This window comes from Tachypleus tridentatus, chromosome 10 (genome assembly GCF_004210375.1).
Source record: "Tachypleus tridentatus isolate NWPU-2018 chromosome 10, ASM421037v1, whole genome shotgun sequence".
Taxonomy (NCBI): Eukaryota; Metazoa; Arthropoda; class Merostomata; order Xiphosura; family Limulidae; genus Tachypleus; species Tachypleus tridentatus.
This window is the reverse complement of record NC_134834.1, coordinates 34,544,172-34,565,979: the sequence shown is the minus strand read 5'-3', so window position 1 is coordinate 34,565,979 and position 21,808 is coordinate 34,544,172. Positions and strand designations below refer to the sequence as shown.

Genomic DNA, 21,808 nt, shown 5'->3' with positions numbered 1-21,808 from the left:
ACAATAAGTCCCATGGCCATTTGATGATGAAGGATGTATGAAAAAAGCCAAGAGTGTACTTGTACAAGATGTGTATATTCAAGCCATGTTTATATGCATCTCATTCAGTTGTGATGCAAACCTTATAATACTTCCATTAAGCTTTTCATCAATAAGAAGGTGACAGAACCTCCATGTATATGATGTGAAAAGAAAAGGTAAGTGGTGGTGTATCTGAAATACACTTTCAAGTAAGATAAATACCAACTTACATAATGTTAATTACCTCACAATACTAAAATGAGCTAGAATCCCACATTGAAAATGATAGAGGCCAGTGTAAATCAATTACAAAATTGAGGTTATTTCTGAAATAATGACAAAAAAAGATAATAGGACGTGATTTTCACAAGATCAGTGGGCACCTAAGCAGTACCAGTTAGAAGAGCACATCTATCTCTAGCAGAATTATTTAAGGACATATTTTACCTTCTTGCTATGGGTAAGTCAAAGTGCACACATTACAACTTTTTTAGTATTACACTAAAAACAAAATTCATTCAATTACTTTACTATGGTTGTATACGAGCAAACTTGGTATCAGAACAGTTAATTAATCAACTTGCAATAGGTAATACCTCTTAATGCTTTGAATTTATTTTTTCACAGAGTGATCAGCTCCATGGAATCAGTTACAATTAGCAGTAGTACAGACTAGCACCTTATAAGATTTAAAAGAGGAATAATGATTAGCCTAAAATTAAAGGGGGAATTACAACTTTTAATTCATTTGAGTAGTAAATGTACAGGAACAAAATTGTTCCTTGTTGATATTAAGTGCCTAAAAGCTAATAAAACATAAAAGTAATCAAGAACCTAAGTTTCCCAACTGAAGTCACTGTGTCTCACTTTCATCAATAATTAACCAAGTCAACCCAATGGTGCTAAATTGACATTTTGTAATGTACTGTGAGCTATGACAGAGCTGCTATGATAAAATAAAAAAAAAACACCAAGTAAGTACATGTATGCACAAGTCCCTGCTGCTCCAAAGTTTAGCTTATTAACTACACCTTGAAAATGTATCAAAGCTGATTCATAGTGGAAATTAAAAATTAAATGTTTTTTTCACATTTTAAGAGACTAAACCACTTTCCCAAACCAATGTTTTTTTTTAAAAAAAAAGCCTACAACTTACCGACATAAAACTCTGGTATGGCAATTATGCTTCTCCTAGCAAGCATATCATTTCTTTCCAATATTTCTCGAACTTTGTGACGTTTATTCATTTGAGCCATTGGTAAAAACTCTGGAAAAAGAAACCTGAAAAAGAATCCAATGTGAAACTTACATCATAAAATACTTTTATATGCTTAAAAGCCCAGGTTTGTTAGTTATTTCTTTTCTTATGGTAAAACACAGCATCTCAGAACAAACCTTTAACTAATAGAGATATGCCTAATCACATAAAGATACAAGTATGCAGTGTTACTTGGTGTTTTATGGCACAAAGCAACAAGGCTGTGTACCAAACATCCAGTAAAAATTTAAAATTAAAGTAAAATTGGTAAAATTCATGAAACAAAATTAAGGTAAAGCAAAACAAAGTTTAAAAAATATATAAATAGCATTAAAACAAATTTTTACATCTAGTCTACAGCAATACAAGACAAACTACAGTAATAAAAGTTTTAAAAGACTTGTAGCAAAATTTTAATTATAACTTGCCAGGATGACTAACAGGTAGCTCAAACAGCAGCGTTAGTCACCTGAAGTTTCCAGTCGACGTTACACCCATTTTTTAATTTAAAATTGAACTAGATGTACTTTGATTCTTAAAAGGGAATCACATTGAAAAAGGTCTAATGTATAAATTAAATAGCATTAAAAAAATAAATGGTCTTTAAAAAACTAAAAACATTTCCAAGGTGGACAGTGTCACCATCACCAATAACACTGTCTAACGTTACAGATAAACCTTGGGACAGAACATGTTTAAAATGGTGCTGTTGTTGAGAGTCATACCAACAGCAAGACAGTAAAATGTGACTTATTGTGACCTGAGTGTTACACATACAAAACATTGGTGCATCAGTCCCAGATAAAAGAAAACGATGAGTTAAAAAACTTTAACCAATGCATTGTCCAGTTAGAACAACTTCCTCTTTCCGATTTTTATGGTAGCAAGACGGCCAAAATCCAATAGAGAGTTTTATTTAGAAAAGCTTGTTTTCACACTGCTCACTCCAAGTCGACTGCCAACTGCCACAGAGTCAAGCCTTGAATACAGGACCATAGTCCATGTATGGAACAGGCACTGTAGTGATAGTGCCAGAACAGATAGATTTAGCTGCAGTGTTGGCGAGCTCATTCCCACCAATACCAACATGGCTCGGCATCCAGAAAAACTGGATAGAAGTAGATGTTACACAGAACTGGGCCAGTCGGTTTTGAATATTGGTGAGAACAGGCTGTGAACTAAAGTGAAGCAATTCCAGGACCAGCAGAGAACTAAGCAAGTCAGTATAAATAATGCAGTTTGAGTACTGCTTAGCTTCTATGTGATCCACGGCAAGAGAAATAATGTACATTTTAGCAGTGAACACAAACGTTTTAGAGAGGACTCTGCACACAACCACCAAACCACAACAAACTACGGCAGAGCCCACACAGTCATCTGATTTTGAACCATCTGTATAAATGGGAATGGAAGGTTGGTTCAAAAGATGTAAAGACAGTTACAAAGAAGGTTCATGAGACAATGTGTATAAGCTCTGAACTGGGGAAGTGCAGAATGCCCCAGTGCAGAGTCGAAGTCCTTGGTGATGAACGGGATCCAGCATCTTTAAATCCAAGGTCTATAGCTCCACCAGACCCATAGTCGAGTTTTGATCAAATAAGAGCATGATATATCTTTATCACAGAACATCGATCCACTCCCCAAGTGGTGGAAGAACGGACATGGAGGATGTTCAGTGCTCTTGCACATTTCATCCATAGCTGCTTGATGTGTGGTATAAAGGTCAGCTCACGGTCAAAGATAAGCCCCAAGAACTTTGTCTCAGGAACCACAGGCAGCACAACTTCACAGATACAGAGGTCAGGATCAGGGTGAATTCCCTGTTGGCAGCAAAAGTGCATGCAAACTGTTTTGTTTGAGAGAGAGAGAGTAGTCTGTAGCTACCACTCAATATACCTCATGTTCGACAACTGACATGAAATGTGAATGTCGTCGACATAGAGCCCGTTTGCAACAGTAAGAGGGTTGTGAGTGTTTTCTTATAGAAACGCCACATCACGCTATCTGCTAAGTCCACCAAGGAGAATTCAAACCCCTTATTTTATCATTGTAAATATGTAGACTTACTGCTGTACCAGCAGGGCACCAGTAAGAGGGAGTTGTTCAGTGATGGCATTAATCTTTATACTGAAAAGTGTGCACACACAACCCAGCCCTGAGGGACTCCAAGTTCCTGTAGAAAAGAATGGGAAGGTGTCAAACCCACATGAACTTGGAATCACCTATCCATTAAAAAATTTTCAATAAAAATGGGCAAATGGCCACATAACCCATATATACGGAGATCTTGCAAAATTCCATACCTCCAAGTTGTATCATAAGCCTTCTCAATGTCAAAGAACATTGATACAAGATGTTGTCATTTGAGAAAGGCTTATCTGATTGATGTTTCAAGGCAAATCAGGTGGTCCATGGTAAAATGTTGTCATAGGAACCCACACTGGGTGGGGGAGAGGAGGTTGTTTGATTTGAGGAAACAAACAAGACAAGCATTAACCATCCTCTCTAAGGTCTTACAGAGACAGCTCTTCAAAGTAATTGGACAGTAGTTTGTAGGAATCTTGAAATCCTTCCCAAGTTTAGAGAAAGGAAGGAAAATAGCCTGGCACCAGGTATCAGGGAAACCCTTCTGCAAGATCCAGTTAAAAACAATCAGAAAAACAGCAAGAGAAACAGGAGATAGATGGTGTAGCATTTCAAAGTATACATCCTCAGATCTGTCCACTGTACTACCAGACCGATGAAGGGCCAGTTTGAGTTCCACCAGTGTAAAGGGACAATCATAGTCACATAAACAATCACCTCAAAAGGAAAGAGGTGACTGCTTTGCCCGAGTCTTGATGGCTAAGAAGGCAGAGGAAGAAGCAGAAGTGCTAGATAATTGGCAAAAGCTTTCACCTAAAGTCAGTGATGATGAGAAAACCCACTTGTAGAGAAAAATATATATGTAAAAACGGCTGGTTTGGGTTGAGAAGAAGGTCGAAACGTTGTTTGCTCCTCTACGTAAAAAAAAGTTTCTCAACCCAAACCAGCCGTTTTTACACGTATATTTTTCACCAAGAGTATCAGTGATGCTCCATGTGTCATCTACTTCCTGGCCATCAGAGAGCAAGATTGAGAGGGTGACAGAATAATATTGCCAAATGACCTTTCTAATCTTGTCCCATATGACTTTGGAACTGGTGGTAGAAGATATGCTGATTATGAACTTAATCCAAGATTCCTTCCGACTTTGACATCTTACCCACCAAGAACGTGCATGGGCCTGCTGGAAAGAGATGCGATGCAAGAGTGTGGGATACCTACGAAGATACCCAAGCCTATTTTTGAGCCCTCAGTGCCATGTTGCAAGCACTATTCCACCATGAACGAGAATATCGTGGAAAACGTGTCAAGGTTTTAGGAAGATATTGAGCAGCTGCCTGTATAATACAGTCAGTTATTGCTACCACACAGTCATCTGTTGATGGCTTACAAACAATGGCAGGATCAAGTTCTGAGAAAGCAGTGAAAAAGGGCAAGTTTGCTTGATCCAGCTTCCACCAGGGCACATGGATCGGATGGCATCGACCATGACCAGTTTCTCAAAATTGCAGGAAAATGATCACTGCCTCGTGGATTATTGTTAACCCTCCATGAAAAGTGGGAGAATAGTAAAGGGGAGCAAATTGAAAGATTAATGGCAGTACAGGACTGACTAGGTGCATGAAAATAAGTGGAAGAACCAGTATTGAAAAGAGAAAGGTTGTGATCAGAAAGCATATGTTCTATGGAGCAACCCCTCCCATCAATATCAGCACTTCCCCTGAGGGGATTAAAAAGGATTAAAAGGGAGATGGCAATTATTTAATGAGAGCATCAAGGTCTGATTGATCACAGGTCTCTCCAGGCAACAGGTAGAGAGAACAAACAGTGATGGTACGACTAAAGGAAACACAGATGTCGGCCTCTAAGGGCGTGTCAAGTGGCAAAGACAATGTGAGCATATGCTGATCAATCAACAGTGCTACCCCTCCATCACACAGCCTGTCATTTCTGTACAAAGAAAACTGACTGTATTGGTAGGTGACTGTATTGGCAGGTTTGAGAAATATTTCTTGTAAGGAAAGACATACAGGTTGGTAGAAAGCAATCAGTGTTTTGATGTCATTCAGATTAGAACATAAACCTTGACAGTTCCATTGTGTCAAGGTGGCCATTTTTATTTATGTGTAGGCAAATTGGGTGAAGAGCCCTTTTGTTTATGATCACGTCTTTTTTCTTTGTCTTTAATCGAGGGAGATCTGTTCACCTCCATGGATCCTGCCCTGGGTCAATTGGGCAAGTCTTTGCTGTTGGAAGAGGATTCCAGCACCTGAGAACATGAACGAATGATTGTTTTGCATCTTGGGGTGAGAGAAGATGTACCAGAGAAAATGCCCATATCCGGAACCAAAGAAGTGGATCTTGGGATTTGCTGGAATATATGTTAGGGACAGAGATGGGTGTTAAAGTTGATTTCATCAACTTTTATAACCATGGAGGTCAAAAGGCTTTTCATTTAGTTTGAGAATGATTCTTTTGGAGGCACAGGGAGACCTCTCTGCACTCCTACTGTAGTTGTGGAAAGAAGTGCAGCAACATACATCAGAGATTAAGTGATGAACAGCAGCTTTTGAGTCTCAAGGGAAAGTAATGTTATGAAACATTTTCAAATGCTGCACCTCTTTTTCTTCCAACAATTTAGGGCAAGAACAAAAGAAGGACGGGTGAGAACCATTGCAATTGATGCAACAAGGGTCTGTTTCACACTCATAAGCATTGTGGTCCTTGCCACCACAACAAATACATCAAGGAACCACAACATGATGTCTTCAAGTGACTGAACCACTGACACCAAAAACATCTGAGAGGATTTGGAATGTATGGCAGTACCCTGCAATTAAGATAACCTGCCTTGATGGTGGCAGGTGGATGTGGTGATGTAAATCTCAGAATAAAAACATTGGTCAGCATCATAATTCCATCTTTGCAAGTGGAAATATGCCTTACTGCAGAAACTCCTTGGGTGGAGGAACCAGCGAAAATCTCAGACTCTGGGATGTTCTTCAAAGCCCTCTCAACAACAGCTCCTTGTGAAAATTTCAAAGTAGTATGAGGTATAACCTCAAAAAGTATATCCCCAATTGGTTCTGAATGCAAGAGGAGTTCACTGGGTTGAGATGAGGATGTTTCCACCAATATGTCACCAGAGCAAAGCTTCTTTACTGACTTTTGAGAGGCAGCAAGCCCCTCTAGTCCCTTCTGAATGAAAAAGGGAGACATCTGCCCTGAATATTTGCCTGAAAGAGAATGTAGTATAAGAAATTGAGGTAGAACAGGTGTTACAGATGCTGAAGATTGCTGCTTGGAATCTTCAAGACACCATGTGGTCGTTTACCTGTGGAACATTTTTTTCACAGTTTTATTTAAGCTTTTATTTGGAGAATCCATAATAAAAAAGGAATATTTCAGTGCCCATTAACCCCACCCACCATGGAGCCCTACAACAGGATGCACTACAATGCCAAAGGAGGACACTGCAGGGTTTCATGAGCACTATACCCAAACACCAGCATCAGATACAATGTCCATAATACCTGTTGGCCACATCCAACACTGGTACTTGGCTCACCCTAGCCCAAGTGGACCAACCGATTGACCCAAGGGGGGCCACCCCAAGGCTACCTGTCTAAAGGAATTCAAGGCTAAAGTGGTGTGTTGGGGTTGGACCCCTCAACCACCAGAATCCTCTCCTCCCATTCATGGATCACCACCAAGAGGAAGCAAACTGAAAGAACAGAACCTTCCCTGGAAGGTCCCCTCACCACGTACAGGAATCCAATTGTGCATGAAATAAACATCAAGCACCACACTAACCAAATAAAACCTGCAGTTAAAAACACTGATATTCGACATACCAAGGTCTCTGTTTAGAAGACAAAACATTGTCTCTCCCTAGAAACATGAGGAGAAATCTGTGAAAGCCAAAGTTTTACCATATCTACACTGGAAACAAAACAGTATAACTAGACAATGAAAAACACCTATCATAAAAAGTAACCCTGTGATGGTTTTAATGTTTTACTCATTTGTTTTTGTTACTTGTACATAACATTAGATAATAAATAAATGAGAGTCGATTTTTTTTTTTTTTCAGTTATAAGGGTACTGCAATAATAGATTCTTAAACCAACCTTCAAAAAATTATTTCTATTTTAGCAACTCTGCTTTATTGGATGTGGACATGTAAGTAGACATAAAAACATTTTTGGGAACAGACAAAGTAATTTCCACAAAGTGAATTAAACTAACTAGTGTTAGGACAATTTATCCATTACTGAATTCAGCATTGATACTGTAGTGACAGACAGATATAATCAATGTAAATAACAAGTTATATATCAGTCTTTATAAGTCTTTTTCAATTTAATATCTTGTTGCAAAAACTGAGGAATCAATTGTTAGTAATGACTCTTTTATTTAATAAGCATAACATCTGTGAACTTCTCAAATCAGTTGGTTGGGTTTCATTTTGGAAATGTCTTCTCACTTGATGAACACCAAGCACATTATGAAAGAACAACTCTGAATTTCCTTCAAGTAAAGTTATAAAATGAAATTTACAGAAAAAGATATAACATTTTATTATGAAAAAATAAAAGGTAGTTTTTAGGTTTTCTCTTGAAATGCTATATTATTTTCTTGAGATATGCCTATATTTTAAAACTTTGTTTTATTTCCATTAATGTTACTGGCAGTCTTGATCACATCTTTATATTCTTGGTGGAAAAAGTCACTTAAGATTTTGAGAAAACTGAGACATTGGTTACTTTATCTAAAGTACAATCTTCCTCTTCTGTAAATGAAGACTCAGGTATGAGGGCTGAAAGCCCACAACAACAGTATTTTAACATAAAAAAGTAGTTGTATATAATTTTACATATTAGTTTACCCACTTTACATGCTTTAAACAACAAATCCCTCTTCTGTTAGTGTTTTCTCAAACAATACATCCTTACATGTCTTCCCAAATTATGCTTTCCTCTAACATATTTGCAAACAACATTTTTTCTACTTTCTTCCTTCTCAACAGAAATAAATCATAAATATGTCAATCAGACATTTGGAATAGCACTTACTAAATGACACAAGCAAAGCATTCATTATGAAATAGCTCCAAAATTTAAATGGACAGCAAAATTGGGATTTTAAAATAGGCTTGATAAAAAAAAAGAAAATAATTACTTGACATGCATATACAACAATTATTAGTCAGTAAGGGAAGACAACCAATATTTTGTTTTAAACATATGGGTCCTAAATTATTTGGCAAACATCTGTGTATACAACTAATAATCTTCTGGTATTGATTTTCACCAAACCTAGCATATACCTTTACAGTCCTCCAGAGAATCACAAAGGGGGTTAGCATTTAGATCAGACACTCCACCTCTACACCATGCAGTGAATAGGTACTTTAGCTATTACACATAAAAATATAATAGAAGGTGAATAATTTTTTCATCTTGAATTATAAACTATGTTTTGATGCCAAGTTTACTGACAAACATTGCTAATAAAGTTTTAATTATATATTGAATGTAATTGTGTAAAAGTTAATGATGTACACATTTTTCTTACCACCACATCTCTGCACATAAGGTTAAACTAATATTCTTAACTGAATAAAATCATTACATTTTTTGTAATTTTGAAAATTGTCACTTAAACCTGTGTACAAAAATATTCAAACGAATATCAGTGTATTTATATTTCAACACAGCAGTAAGCATGTCTTCTATTTATCTTTCAAAATTTTAAAAAATAAATCTGTACCTCCCACTCTCACCTACTTAATAGATGGTCTCAAAACAGGAAAATTATTTTTCACACCTGTATTCTGCCAAAGACTTGAATTTTGAAGAATTTTCTACAGCACTAATGGTTTTTTCTGCTTTAAACACATCTGGTGGTTTTACAATAGAACTTCTAGCTACTGGTTCCAACGAAGCACCATCAGAAAGTGAACTTTTGGAAAAAACTGAAATTTAAGTATAAAAAGGTAATATATTCACCCTTAAAATTACAATAATTTTATTACCAAATAAGAAATTTCACAGTAAAATTTTATCTATAAGGAAGAACAAGAATCAAGTTAGGTAAATAAATTGAGAAATGGTTGGGCACTAGACATGGCAAATGTAATGTGGTTGATATGTAAAATATATTGATATACTGAATCTACAAAAATTACAACCAAGGGCAGAAGGGTATTAAGCTGTATTTACTGGAGGTGATTTTATTAGTCAGAAAATGAAAAAGTTGTTTGTTTCAGAGCAAAGCCACATTGAGCTATCTGCTGTATCCACAACAAGAAATCAAATCCCAGATTTTAGTGTTATCAGTAAACTTACCGCTACTCCATCTCGGGACAAAATAAGTAAGAGTATTGTTGTAATCAGACAAAGATTATTCTTATGCTATGAGTATGAAAAAGTTTAACTTTGGAAAACTAATCAGGAATGTATAGAACGAAGAACAAAAAAAGCCAACCAAAGGGAAGCCAATTTAGATTTACTGTTAATTACTAATGTGTATGAGGTTACAAAAGATCATTGAATAAACAAGTTTGAGGAGTTGCTAAATACTGAAATTAAACAGAAAATGAAATTCTAGCTTTAAATTTTCAGAAAGTATTATGGCCTTGAGACAAGAGATTTATCATTAGTGTATTATAGTAAGGAGTTAAAATGTAATCTAGGACAGTTTTAGAAATACATTGCTTTCAATTCAAGACAGGCATATTTCTTAAAGGAGAAACATGATAAAAGAGAAAATCAAATCTAACTGACATAATACAGACATAAAGAACATTGGAGATAAATACTGTAAGACTAAACTGACAGAAAGATTTATGTTATAAAACTAGAGATTTGGTTAAAAAGGAATTAGGATATCAAACAGGGCTTACAATAAACATTTTGCTAGTAACATTAAACAGCAAGGGTTTACACAAGCATTTTAAAGGTAGGGAAAATGTTAAATTGGGGACTGAACCCTTGAAAGATAAGCACTAAAAGCAAGATTTTTGTGAAAGACTATTGAGATAACCAAGTAGTTAACTGCTTTTCTCCATTTGTTGAAATAATCACAGCATGTACAAACAAGACCAGTATAATAAATAAACAACCATTTCAGCTGTTCTTAGAAGAACACTGTTGAGTGACAAATGGTGCAGAGCTATAGCTGTGGAATTATGAATGCAATTAAGTCAAGATCCTTCTTTGCCACTACAATGATACTATTTGTGCCTCCTTGTATGACAGTGATGCTAAATGAAGGATAAGTTCTCCTCACAGAATTCAACCCTCCTGAAAAAGGTATTTCACAAATGTCACCTGATGCATGAAAAGGCAGATGATATGCATTACTTTTTTATCTTAACTATTATTTAAATCAGCATAGTTGAACTGGAGGGTAATCTTACCTTTCTAATATTTCGATGTTGTTTGAAGATGCTACTGGTCATGTGGATGAAAAGTATGGATGTGAGTTTTATTTTTCAGAAATCATTTCACAAGATGCCACATAAAAGGCTTTTTTAAAAAATGACCTCTATAGGTGTGTGTGTGTGTAGGAGGGATGAATTAGCTCATTGGGTAGAAGTATGACTGAATAGTAAAAAAGCACAGGTTACTATGAAGTTCACTCAAACTGGATTATGTCAGAAACTCAGTTATAATACCTTTGCTCTTTTAACTGTAATTTCATTGTATAGGTCACCATTTATGCCACATTTAACTTATGAATAATACCAAATTGTTGGACAGTGTTTAAAGGCAATGCACTAAGATAATATGTGGGAAAAAAAGGCTGTCATTTGTGAACAGGTTAAGATATCTGAAATTAAATTTTTTTGATGAAAGAAAAATTAGTGAGAGATATGACTTAAGTGATTCAAAGTGTTACAGTAATTAATATTGTTGTTGCATTATCTTCTTCCTATTAAATGATAAGAATGGTAAAGCTGTGGGATAAAAGTAGAAATTTTTGCAGGGTAGAATAATAATTAAAATATGACAGTTTTATTTCACTAACAGTGTTTGGTCCATGGAATGAGTTGCCTTCAGATGTGATGGTTACAATAAATTTAAGGGACTTCATGTGAAGGTGTGATAAATATTCAAGTAATAAGGGCTGGTTTTAAATTGTTAATTAAAAAAAAAAAAAAGGGAATGAGACAGGTCCCTCATCCTCAAATTTTCTTTCTTTCTATAAGACAAGTTATTGATATTTCATACCTTAAAAATTTGTTTGAAAATATTAGCATGTACCTGAACCAAGTATATGTTAATTATATAGTGGGAATCAAACAGATTAAGTAAAGAATATGCAACAGGACCAAGCAATATCAGTATTTTCCCAAGGGCTTTAAAGTCAAATATAAATATATGAGCCTCTCAAACATGATAGGTCAAAACAAAGGGAATAAGGAACTACACAATAATAAAGTTGATCATTTACTTCTGCTTTTATGGGGAGGGATAAGAGCTTTTCTGGAAACTATTAGAACTGGCACTAAATTCAGCCTACTAATACATCAACTGATTATTTTCAAAATCCATAAAAAAAATCATTATTTACAAATGATATAAACAAATAATTGGTTTACAGCATTGATGGTAGGTAAAGCACACACAAGCATATTATCAATATTTTGACTACTCAATAGTTTGAAAAATTAAAAATACTAATAATTGAAAACCCTAATTTCAGTTAGTTGATTATTTTCTTCCATCGTAACATTGATCAATTAAGCTTAACAAACATAAATTAATTGAAAATAACACGGGAAAATCATGATGCCAGTACTTCAGTTACAGACAGTAATAATCTGAAATACAAATTTCAGTTAGTTGACAATTTTCATAACATTCTTTGTAAATTATTTAACAGATAGTCGAAACCACTGAAAGCTGTAATAATTTTCTTTCCTTTATTGTGGAATTTTGCACAAACATACTTAAAGGTGACCTGCACTGGTAAATCACTAATTTTGTGATAGACAAAAGGGGAGAAGGCAGCTAGTCAACTGCCAACTCAAATAAAAGGATGGGAATCTTAAAATTATAGAAATATATGGTGGTTTACTTTTATTACAAGGTTTGTTTTTTTTCCCTGGAGATTGAGATTGACTGCCTTCCCACAACTGGCTGTGGACTGCAAAAGGCAGTAGGCATTATGTATTTAAGCACTCAATTACTAACCTATAATTGGTTCTCCCTGTCTGCTAAGTAGTTCAAAATCTTCATTTAGATTATGTCTGATAGATATTCTTGATGCTTTTGGAAATACTCCTACAGACATTTTCTATTATGGTTTAATGGTAATGACAAGGACTGACAATGAAGTCTCATTTTTAACATCTTTAATATATACATGACATAGTCATGTCATGTGAGAATAACCAACTAACCAGCCTGAAAATCACTCATCACTATGTAATGAAATGCAAGTCCATCCTGATCTATTAAAAAAAGTCAGATTCCTACATTATCAACTGGTTTTAAGATGGTTGGTTAACTTGATTCAAATACTACAGATTTGATTGCAATTTTGACATAGATAGAGCATTGTTTGGCACAGATAATAAGGAGAGTTTCTGCTTTCTAACATCATTTGTTTATACATTTATGTACATTATTCTGCATTAAATTTCAGACCATGATACCACATGAATCTCAACTGTTACTATCTCTGGCAACAGAGATCAAGTTTTCTGGGTCAAAGAACGTTGACAAGAATTAGGCAGTTAGTGATATTTGCTAATCTGTTAATAAAAGGGCTCATAAATAAATTAATACATGCAACCTACAATCTTTACAAGCAAAAGAAATAGAAAAAAGTGTGTGAGCTACCTTAATAACTTTATTCAAACATGGAATTAATCTTCCTAATTTTATTCATGCCATTTAATCATATTTTTAAACTACCTTCAATTTCATATGATAAATGTCTTCTGAAGGTTTCTATTAACACATCTAAAACAAATTTATGTCTGAACAATATTTTCACAACTCTTATGAACATTTTCTATTTGGCAAATGAATTAATAATGTCAACTAAATACCACATCATCATTATTATCTTTGTTTTTAAAATGTGCCATACTGTCACATTTATCTTCTGTAAATCAAATAAATTGATAATTAAACTGGAAGGGCACTCAGTAGAGCACATATACCTGTAGCATGCAGAACAGATCCATTTCTTTAGCTCTCAAAAAGCATGAAAATGTGTCTGAATGTCCCTCATTAAAAACAGACATGGAACACTTTAGGCAGAACAAAGAGGAACAGAATTCTACGTATGTTCACCAAGTTTCATCAGAATCCAATCTTTTTTACTTTGTTGTAGAGTAAATGTAGCATGCAAAATAAGTCCTTATGTTAAAAGACAGGGATTTGAATTTTTTGTGACCATGCTGTTACTTTGACCATCCAAAAACTAATCACTTGTAATCTGGGTCACATTTCACATGTACACCAGCTTTCACCTAAGTACACTCTATTGTTTTTAAAGAAAGCTTGCTAACAAACACAAGCACTCATACACATAGGGATGAAAGCACAACCTTCATCCACCTTTGGTGGTGGAGGTAATAATGAAAGTGTGTTTTACTATCAGTTGCAATTGGATATACTCAAGTAGTAAACTAGCATACTTATTTATACAACTTGTTTCAAGAGGATAAAAATGATATTCAATAAACATTAGAGTCATCAGACTATTTTAAAATCACCTACCATATTCACTAAAGAAGAAACTTGTAAAATTTAGTAATTTCATTTTAACCGGTGAAAAAAAATCATGTTTATAAACAATTCAATACAATAAGGCCATAATATATATATTAAAAAGTAAAAACTTTTTTTTTTTAAACAACAACCCAAATATCAGGAAAGTGCCTTTTATTAAGCCTTAAAAATTCCCTCTGTTAAGCAAAATGTATGTTCTTTTTTATGACCTGCACTCAAAATCTATATAATAATAAATTAACCAGTAAGCATGGGAAAATAAAAGAACACTGTGTAACACAAATTTTGTTCCTGAGTAGTATGTGTTATTTCTTAATTGCTTATGTTGCAAAAATAAAGAAAATGGCCATTATTCCCTTCAAATGTTGCTTTTGTCACCTGGATAATGAAATTTAGAAATTAACCTATTTTCTATGTAAAAATGGGCAAATTTGCACATTTTCATTTACCTAAGGTCTGAATAAAACAACATATGAATTAAGATTTGCATATATTTATATTAAAGTTATACAAAAATGTTTAGAAGTGAGTAGTTTTTCGAGATTTGCAACTGTAATGTAAATCACTTTCACATATCAACCCCCAATATATAGTCTCCCATCATGTTTTCATCATACTCTCCTTGGTAGCTGCATTCAATGTCCAGTATATCTCGGTGGAAGTGCTCGCCTTGCTTCTCTGGGTATGCTCCCATGTCCTCCTTGATTTATCAAGATGAGCGTCAATGATATGGACTTTCAGGGACATCCTACAGCACATTTTGCCACAGTTCTTCACCAGAGCCTTAACCTGTTCCACATAATTTTTGGCCCTGTGATTGCCCAAGAAGCCCCAAACCACCATAATAAAGATGCCCCATGCTTTTGTTTTCTTCCTACTGAGCTTCTTAGGAAATTCTGTGCAGTTCAGGATCTTCTTTACTTGTGGTCCAACAGAGACACCAGCTTTGACCTATGCCTCAGACAGCTTAGGGAAGAAGTCTCAAAGGTACTTGAAGGCTGCACACTCCTTATCAAAAGCTGTGACAAATTGTTTCATAAGACCCAATTTTTTTATGTGCAATGGTAGGAACAACACCTTCTAGAGGTCCACTAGTGGCTCACACTTGACATTGTGCCTCCCCACAGAGAACTCAGTCCGTTGTGGCTAGTGCTTCCTGTTGTAGTGCACTGCAGTGTCCCTGCTGTCCCAAAGGCAAAAATAACAGGGAAACTTGGTAAAGCCTCCTTGGAGACCCATCAAGATTGCCACCATTTTGAAGTATCCGCTAAACTCCTAGCCATACTCATCATACTTCAAGATTTCTAGCAAGGTCTTGATGCTGTTGCATTAGTCTTTAAGGTGCACCAAATGAGCCAGGGAAAGAGATGGATACTTATTCCCATAATGGAGCAGCACAGCCTTGAGGCTTCTGGATGAGATATCAATGAAGAGACGCCACTCGTTCTGGTTACAGGCAGTTCCAATTACCTTGCACAGACCTGATACATTGTGGAAGAAGCAGAGCCCATCTTGATGAGTGAAGAAGCTTGAAAAATGTTGGTGACACTTCTTCTAACTTGCAACTTGAACACTTTCATCTAACAAATCCCCCTCCTTGAGCCAAGATGTCAAAAGCTCTGTATTCAATTTTGGTAGACCAAGATCTCTGATGAAGTCATTGAGGTCTCTTTAGTTGGGATAGTATGGGTTTCTCTGACTAGCTGCACCTTTGAAACAGTTATCTGGATTTTGAATGTCTACCTCCTCATCTGATTTGCTGCTCTCTTCTGAGGATAGCTGCTATCTCTCTGGTGGAGTGGGTACAGGGAGCTCACAGCAGTGTGGCACTAGGGTGATGGATGATGGAAGGTCCAGATACATGATAGCAGATGCACTCTTAACAACCCGACGTTTGGAAGGGTCCACCATGCAGAAGCAACAATTGCTTGAGTGGTCAGTGGGTTCATGCCAAATTCTTAGAATAGCAAACTTCATAGCTCTCTTTTCCCCTCTGTACCATCCTGCAAAAGAGCAAAATAAAATTGTTATTATGAAGAATAAATTTACTTCATCCACAACTAATGTGTAAGAGGTTCATGCAAAATATTTTATATATTTTATTGATACTATTGGAAATTTTAAAAAATAAATTTTTAAAGGTTTTAAATTTGTATAATATACAATCTTACTATTCAAACAAGCAAAAATTGTCCATCTTACCTTCTAGAGTTTTCTTGCAGTGCTCACAGGTAAAATAAATGCCCAGGGTTTGTTTTCATCCCCAACAGGCATGCTGAAATATGCCTTGTAGGCTTCACACATTTTACCAGATGCTGTCACAGAGTGCACTTTTGCTCTCATCTTGGTAAATTGGCCACATACATAGCAGAATGCATCTGGAAAATGCTTGCAGCTTCTTGATGCCACCTTTGATATAATCACTTAGACAGCTAGAACTAAACTCAAGTGGTGAGTGGTGAGCCCCTGTATACATATTACCATGGAAAGTTCTTGAAAATTCTTGTAAGTTCTAGAAAATTCTAGAAAGTTTAAGAAAATTCTCTATCAGCTACTCAGCACTGAATCTACCTGGAATGATCTGGAAAATGGGTAAATTTGAAAATTTCATTATCCAGGTCACAAAAACAAAGTTTGAAGAGAAAAATAGGTCTTTTCCATTTACTTTAGGCATAAACAATTGGGAAATAACACTTTCTGCCCACGAATACGAAAAAATAAAACTTTTGTTACATAGTGTAAACTACCTCTCCACACGTAGCTCAGAAGCAAACATTCAAAACTATCACTATTACATATGTTGTTAATTGTGGAATGCTATTGCTCTAGACTTGATGAAAGCCAATAAATTGTCAGAACTTGAAAATGACATCACCATGCTTAGCTGCGATAACAAAATAGGCATACATCAGCTGATATACATAAGTTGTCTTTTACTTGTATCAGTTTGATAATTAAAATGAATAATAAAGCAAAACAACAAGGGTACAATTTCAACCCATAGTTCAGAGATGATAAACTGTCTGTTCTTAAAGAAAATATCAAGATTCAAACAGAAAATAGCAGTGACAGTGACCATGAATTGAATGATGTAAGATAAGACCAGCTAGGAAACAATAACTGGTGTACTTAGATGGAATGTTTGCCAATGGCAATTGACTATTTTTGTTATAAAGAGTTCCCAAAGATCAGAAAAAAACTTACATAACTGGGTGTATCCCATAATATAAATGATTCAGTACTCTGTTTGAATTGTGATGTTCTGTGACTGACACTATTTATGATACATGCTTCACTGAGAAAAGGTCCACTGCCAGATCCAGTCCCAAGAAGGTGATATTAATTTCACAATTGTTTATGACAACAACAGCTTTACTAACATTACTAATAATAATTATGAGCAAATCTTGATTTCAGATGTTTGTTTAGTTGTTTATAGATATTATACTTACTGGGTGCATGGTAAATTACAAAAGAGACACAGAAAGCCAATCCCTTCTTGTGTAGTGAAAGCTATCAGAAAAACATATACAGAAATAAATGGCACACATCAAAGATTCCACAACATTCTTCATCAGTTTTTTTTAAATGATGACCATGGTAATGAAGTATCTGTGTATGTGCATGTATTTATATATCTACTTGATAATATACATATGAAACAACCTTTGCATACCTAGTTTATGAATTGAAAGGAAGATTTTTATTAACCATTACCATTTAAAAAAAAATTAAAACAATATCAGAAGACACCCAATTTTAATTTGTTATTTAGAAAATTTTGTGACAGATTGTTGGGCAATACATCATGCTACCCTCTTCTATCCTGTAATCATTAAAGTAATCAAAAGTAACTATCTACAAATTTTGATAATATACACGTATCTTCACAAAATTTTACAGATTATTAATAAAAATTGCAAGGCTCTTGTAAAGAAAACATTATTAAGTATTATGAATTTTTAAATTGAAGTTTTTCTCAATAATTGTTTTCTTTCAGAAAGTTGACTATCCAACATGCAAATTAATTTTGATGTTAAGAATAAAAATAGTTTTACCTGAATATCATCAAATTTCATTTGCGTAATCTTTATATCCTTTCAGATAATAATCAAATGTTTTGTTGAATAAAACTTTATACATTATTTGTTATTTTATTAATCTTAACTCTATATAGTGTTGATCAATTTCACTAAACTCATAAAGTTTAAGAAATAAATCTTAATTAATTTATATTTTAGAATAACTGGAAATTGAAAAGAAAATGACAAATGTTTATTCCAAGTACCTTAAATCTCATAACAGTATACATCTACTTATATTTATTAATTTTCTTTTGTCATTGACCTATGAATTATGTCTGACAAATTGAAAATCACACAGTGTATATGCAGGTTACATTAACATAATGTGCAAGCTGCTAGCAAGGTATCCAGAACAATGTCTCACCAGACAATATATCACCTCCATGATTACCGACTCTCACTTGCAAACAAATTAATTTTTAATATTGCATTCCTATTCATAAATATAATTTTTTTGCAAAATTTGGCATCATTTTGATAAAGCATAAGATTTATACTCTGTGAAAATTTATAAGACTTGAATACAGCAATCAAATGAAGTCGACAACAAAAACATCTCTAATTTATATAAATACTCAAGAAGTTTTTTTTTTGAATGATGATTCAATTGTGAGCAATTTCTCTAAGTTTTCTTTGCATGAATTGAATTGCAATAGTTTTTGGTTTCAAACAAAATTGTTTTTTGTATAAGTGTCTTTTGTATTTTCTAATAATTTTTTGAAAATTTTTTTTTTATCTCTTGCATTTGACTGAAAAATGTGTTTGAAAATTGTTTTATTGAAATAGAATCATTTCTTTCTAATGAGATGTCAATTTTATGTAACAATGTACCATTTTTTTTTCACCAATGTGTAATTTCTCATGTTGAAAAATACAAGCTACAATTACCAAATTAACCACCTAATTATATTCTCACTTGGAAACAAACACTGTTTTGACGTAATTTACCTGATATTACTAAGTTCTTATTTTGAAACAAACAATCTTTCAGGATGCCTTAAAAAAGTGATAAAAAATAAATAAAAAGGCAGAATATATAAAAAAATATTTGGGTGATACATTGTCCTTTTTTCTTTTTTTTCACAAAACCTGGTGATTTATTGTCCATATCCCCATTTGGTCTGTAAATTACATTCTCTATCCCTGCCCCTGAACAGCATAATATAATTCTTTCCTCTCCATTCACTTTGCAGACTGTTATGTATGTGATATACTAAAGAATAGCCTATGTTTTTCATTCTCATTCCTATCTGTTCCTTTAGTTATCATTTCCCTCCCTAGTTTCTCATCTAAAGGTTGAAAACTATTATTCATTAAAACCTGATCATTATAGATAAATTTTCTACTATAAACTAGCACAAATTTTAACTTCCTCTTTTAATCCTACTGCCATTCCCAACAATTTATTCTTATCTTTATCCACTGCCTCTTTAATATTTTTAACTAACAAACCTCACATACAAATTGTACATCTCACTGCTAGCTTCCTTAAATATGTATGCTAGTCCCAAGTCAACAAATAAAATTCACCTGTCACACCTGATGAACTGTAAACACTTTACATCAACACTACTATTAACCACTGTAGCCCAACCATTGAACAATCAACACTAAAATACCTTACAACAGGTGACAAATATCCAGTCTTTACATTATATTTATGTAATTATACAATTTATTTAATTTATAACCTACCAGCTTATGTTATAGCTAAAGTTGTTACACTCACTAAGCCAAGCTGTAGAACAAGCATTATTTAACTGTAGATAAATTAATAATATCTCTATTACCAATACTTATACTTTTAAACATCAACATCTGTAATACAGCAATGATGTACACCATGTTTCTAGTTACACACACCTAAATGCTAATTTAAATAATCTAGTATAACGTATTAAATTCTCAGCAGCTATAAAGTAATAATAAAAGCAGTAACTTAAACTTAAACATGTTTTTCTTCTTACTTAATTCACACCAGTTTTTTCAATCTATTTCAATCTAGTATTTTGTAGCTTTATCCTATTTCCCAGTATTAGTACAGTAGTAGTTTCTTAAAATTAAAATGTCTAACAATCTAATATTAAGTTATAACTGTATGCTTAGCTGCACATACAGATACAAATTATATTTATAAGTTCCTTAATTTGTAACACTAGTAATACAATGTTGCTACCAGTAACTAATTTGTCATCGTCGTTCAAGACACAAAATAAAATATAGTTTCAAGTAAGATTGCTTCTTATCTTTCATTTCTCAAATTCAAAACATCCTAGTCTTTCTTGGAATAGAAATTATAATTTTATAAGGCCAGAATTTTCCAAAACTGTAGACACAAATATAATACTGCATAAGAATGGTTGATTAGGCTTCAGCTGAAGTATTACCTTTATTAAAGTTATGCCTTATGCCACTTTGTATGAATTGCGTAACTAGATGTTATTAATACTACTAAAAATAGTATTTTATACTTATTCTATCCTTGTATCTTATGTGTACAGAAAAGTTTTAAACTATTTCCCCATTCTTTACTTTAATATTCCGACTTCATTCTTTTCCACAAATATATGGTGCCGCGCAACACACATTTCCAAAAAGTTTCCAGCAAACTTAACCATTTGTATAAAAAACGAACAGTAATTTCAAATGATCCTTAGCATCCTGGATTAGGCTTAACCTAAGAAAATACGTGGTATTTGAGTACAAAAACGTAAGTGATAAATTGTTCATTAAAGTCTGTAAGTAAGCAACTTACTTCTTGAAATCTCAACATGCTTTCCAAATATACAACCTAACATTAATCTAACCCTATTTCTACCCAATATTAACTGAACAGCCATATTGCTCATAGAACGTTGAAGTTTAACAAACACGAACAAGCTTATCAGCTCGATGAAAACTAAGAAAATAATATGCGTATAAAGAGAACACAATTACATCTCCTAAATTACACCTATCTATGTATTAAATTATCTAAAAGGTGTAAAAACAGCACCAGATTTCAGGTACTATTTTATTTCTATTAAAATGCAACATTTATTGTGAAAATGAGGTACAAGCTCCAACCCCACCCCTATGGCTTCGACACTCATTCCCTTTGTGCTTCTGAATATATCAGATATATAACATTGTCCTATGAACTTTGTATCATACACGAATTATATGTGATACACTTTTATCTCCAGTAATAATATAACAGTAGTGAAAATTTGACTGCAACTTAACATTCTGGAACAAGCAAGTTATTACTTGAAAATCTAAGAAGACTTCCTAGACGCAAAAATATGTTAAGCAATGTTTAATTTAATGTCAGAATCGAGATGTCTGTTAATGTTAGCGAAAGATGAAAAAAGGAAAAAAAAAATGTATGGGTATGTATGTGTGTGTGTTTTGTTATAGCAAAGCCACATCGGACTATTTGCTGTGTCCACCGAGAAGAATCGAACCCCTGATTTTAGCGTTGTAAATCTGAAGATTTACCGCTGTCCTGGCGGGGGACAGAAAAGAGTGAGACATAATTAATGTGAACTGCGTCAGATTTCGGAAATAAATTCAGTTTTTTTCTTATTAATCAGAAAAAAATTACAGATATCTGACTAGCAACA

General features: G+C 34.0%; 1 protein-coding gene across 5 annotated transcripts in view; it reads right to left on the bottom strand.

Annotated features, from left to right (window-relative positions):
• Nucleotides 1-21,275, bottom strand: part of mRpL19 (mitochondrial ribosomal protein L19) — a 40,183-nt gene extending 18,908 nt beyond the window's left edge. Inside the window, exons 1-4 of one of the 5 annotated variants that reach the window (XM_076460692.1) lie at nt 20,959-21,275; nt 17,571-17,631; nt 9,194-9,341; nt 1,178-1,302 (exon numbers count right to left, since the gene is read on the bottom strand). In XM_076460692.1, coding sequence (XP_076316807.1) covers nt 1,178-1,302; nt 9,194-9,341; nt 17,571-17,631; nt 20,959-20,976 — 352 coding nt within the window. In that variant the 5' untranslated portion in view covers nt 20,977-21,275. Of the gene's footprint in view, nt 1-1,177; nt 1,303-9,193; nt 9,342-17,570; nt 17,632-18,176; nt 18,213-20,735; nt 20,861-20,958 lie in introns of those variants that run through there. The other 4 variants (XM_076460688.1, XM_076460691.1, XM_076460690.1 and 1 more) reach the window with 4 other exon arrangements.
• Nucleotides 21,276-21,808: the final 533 nt, after the last annotated feature.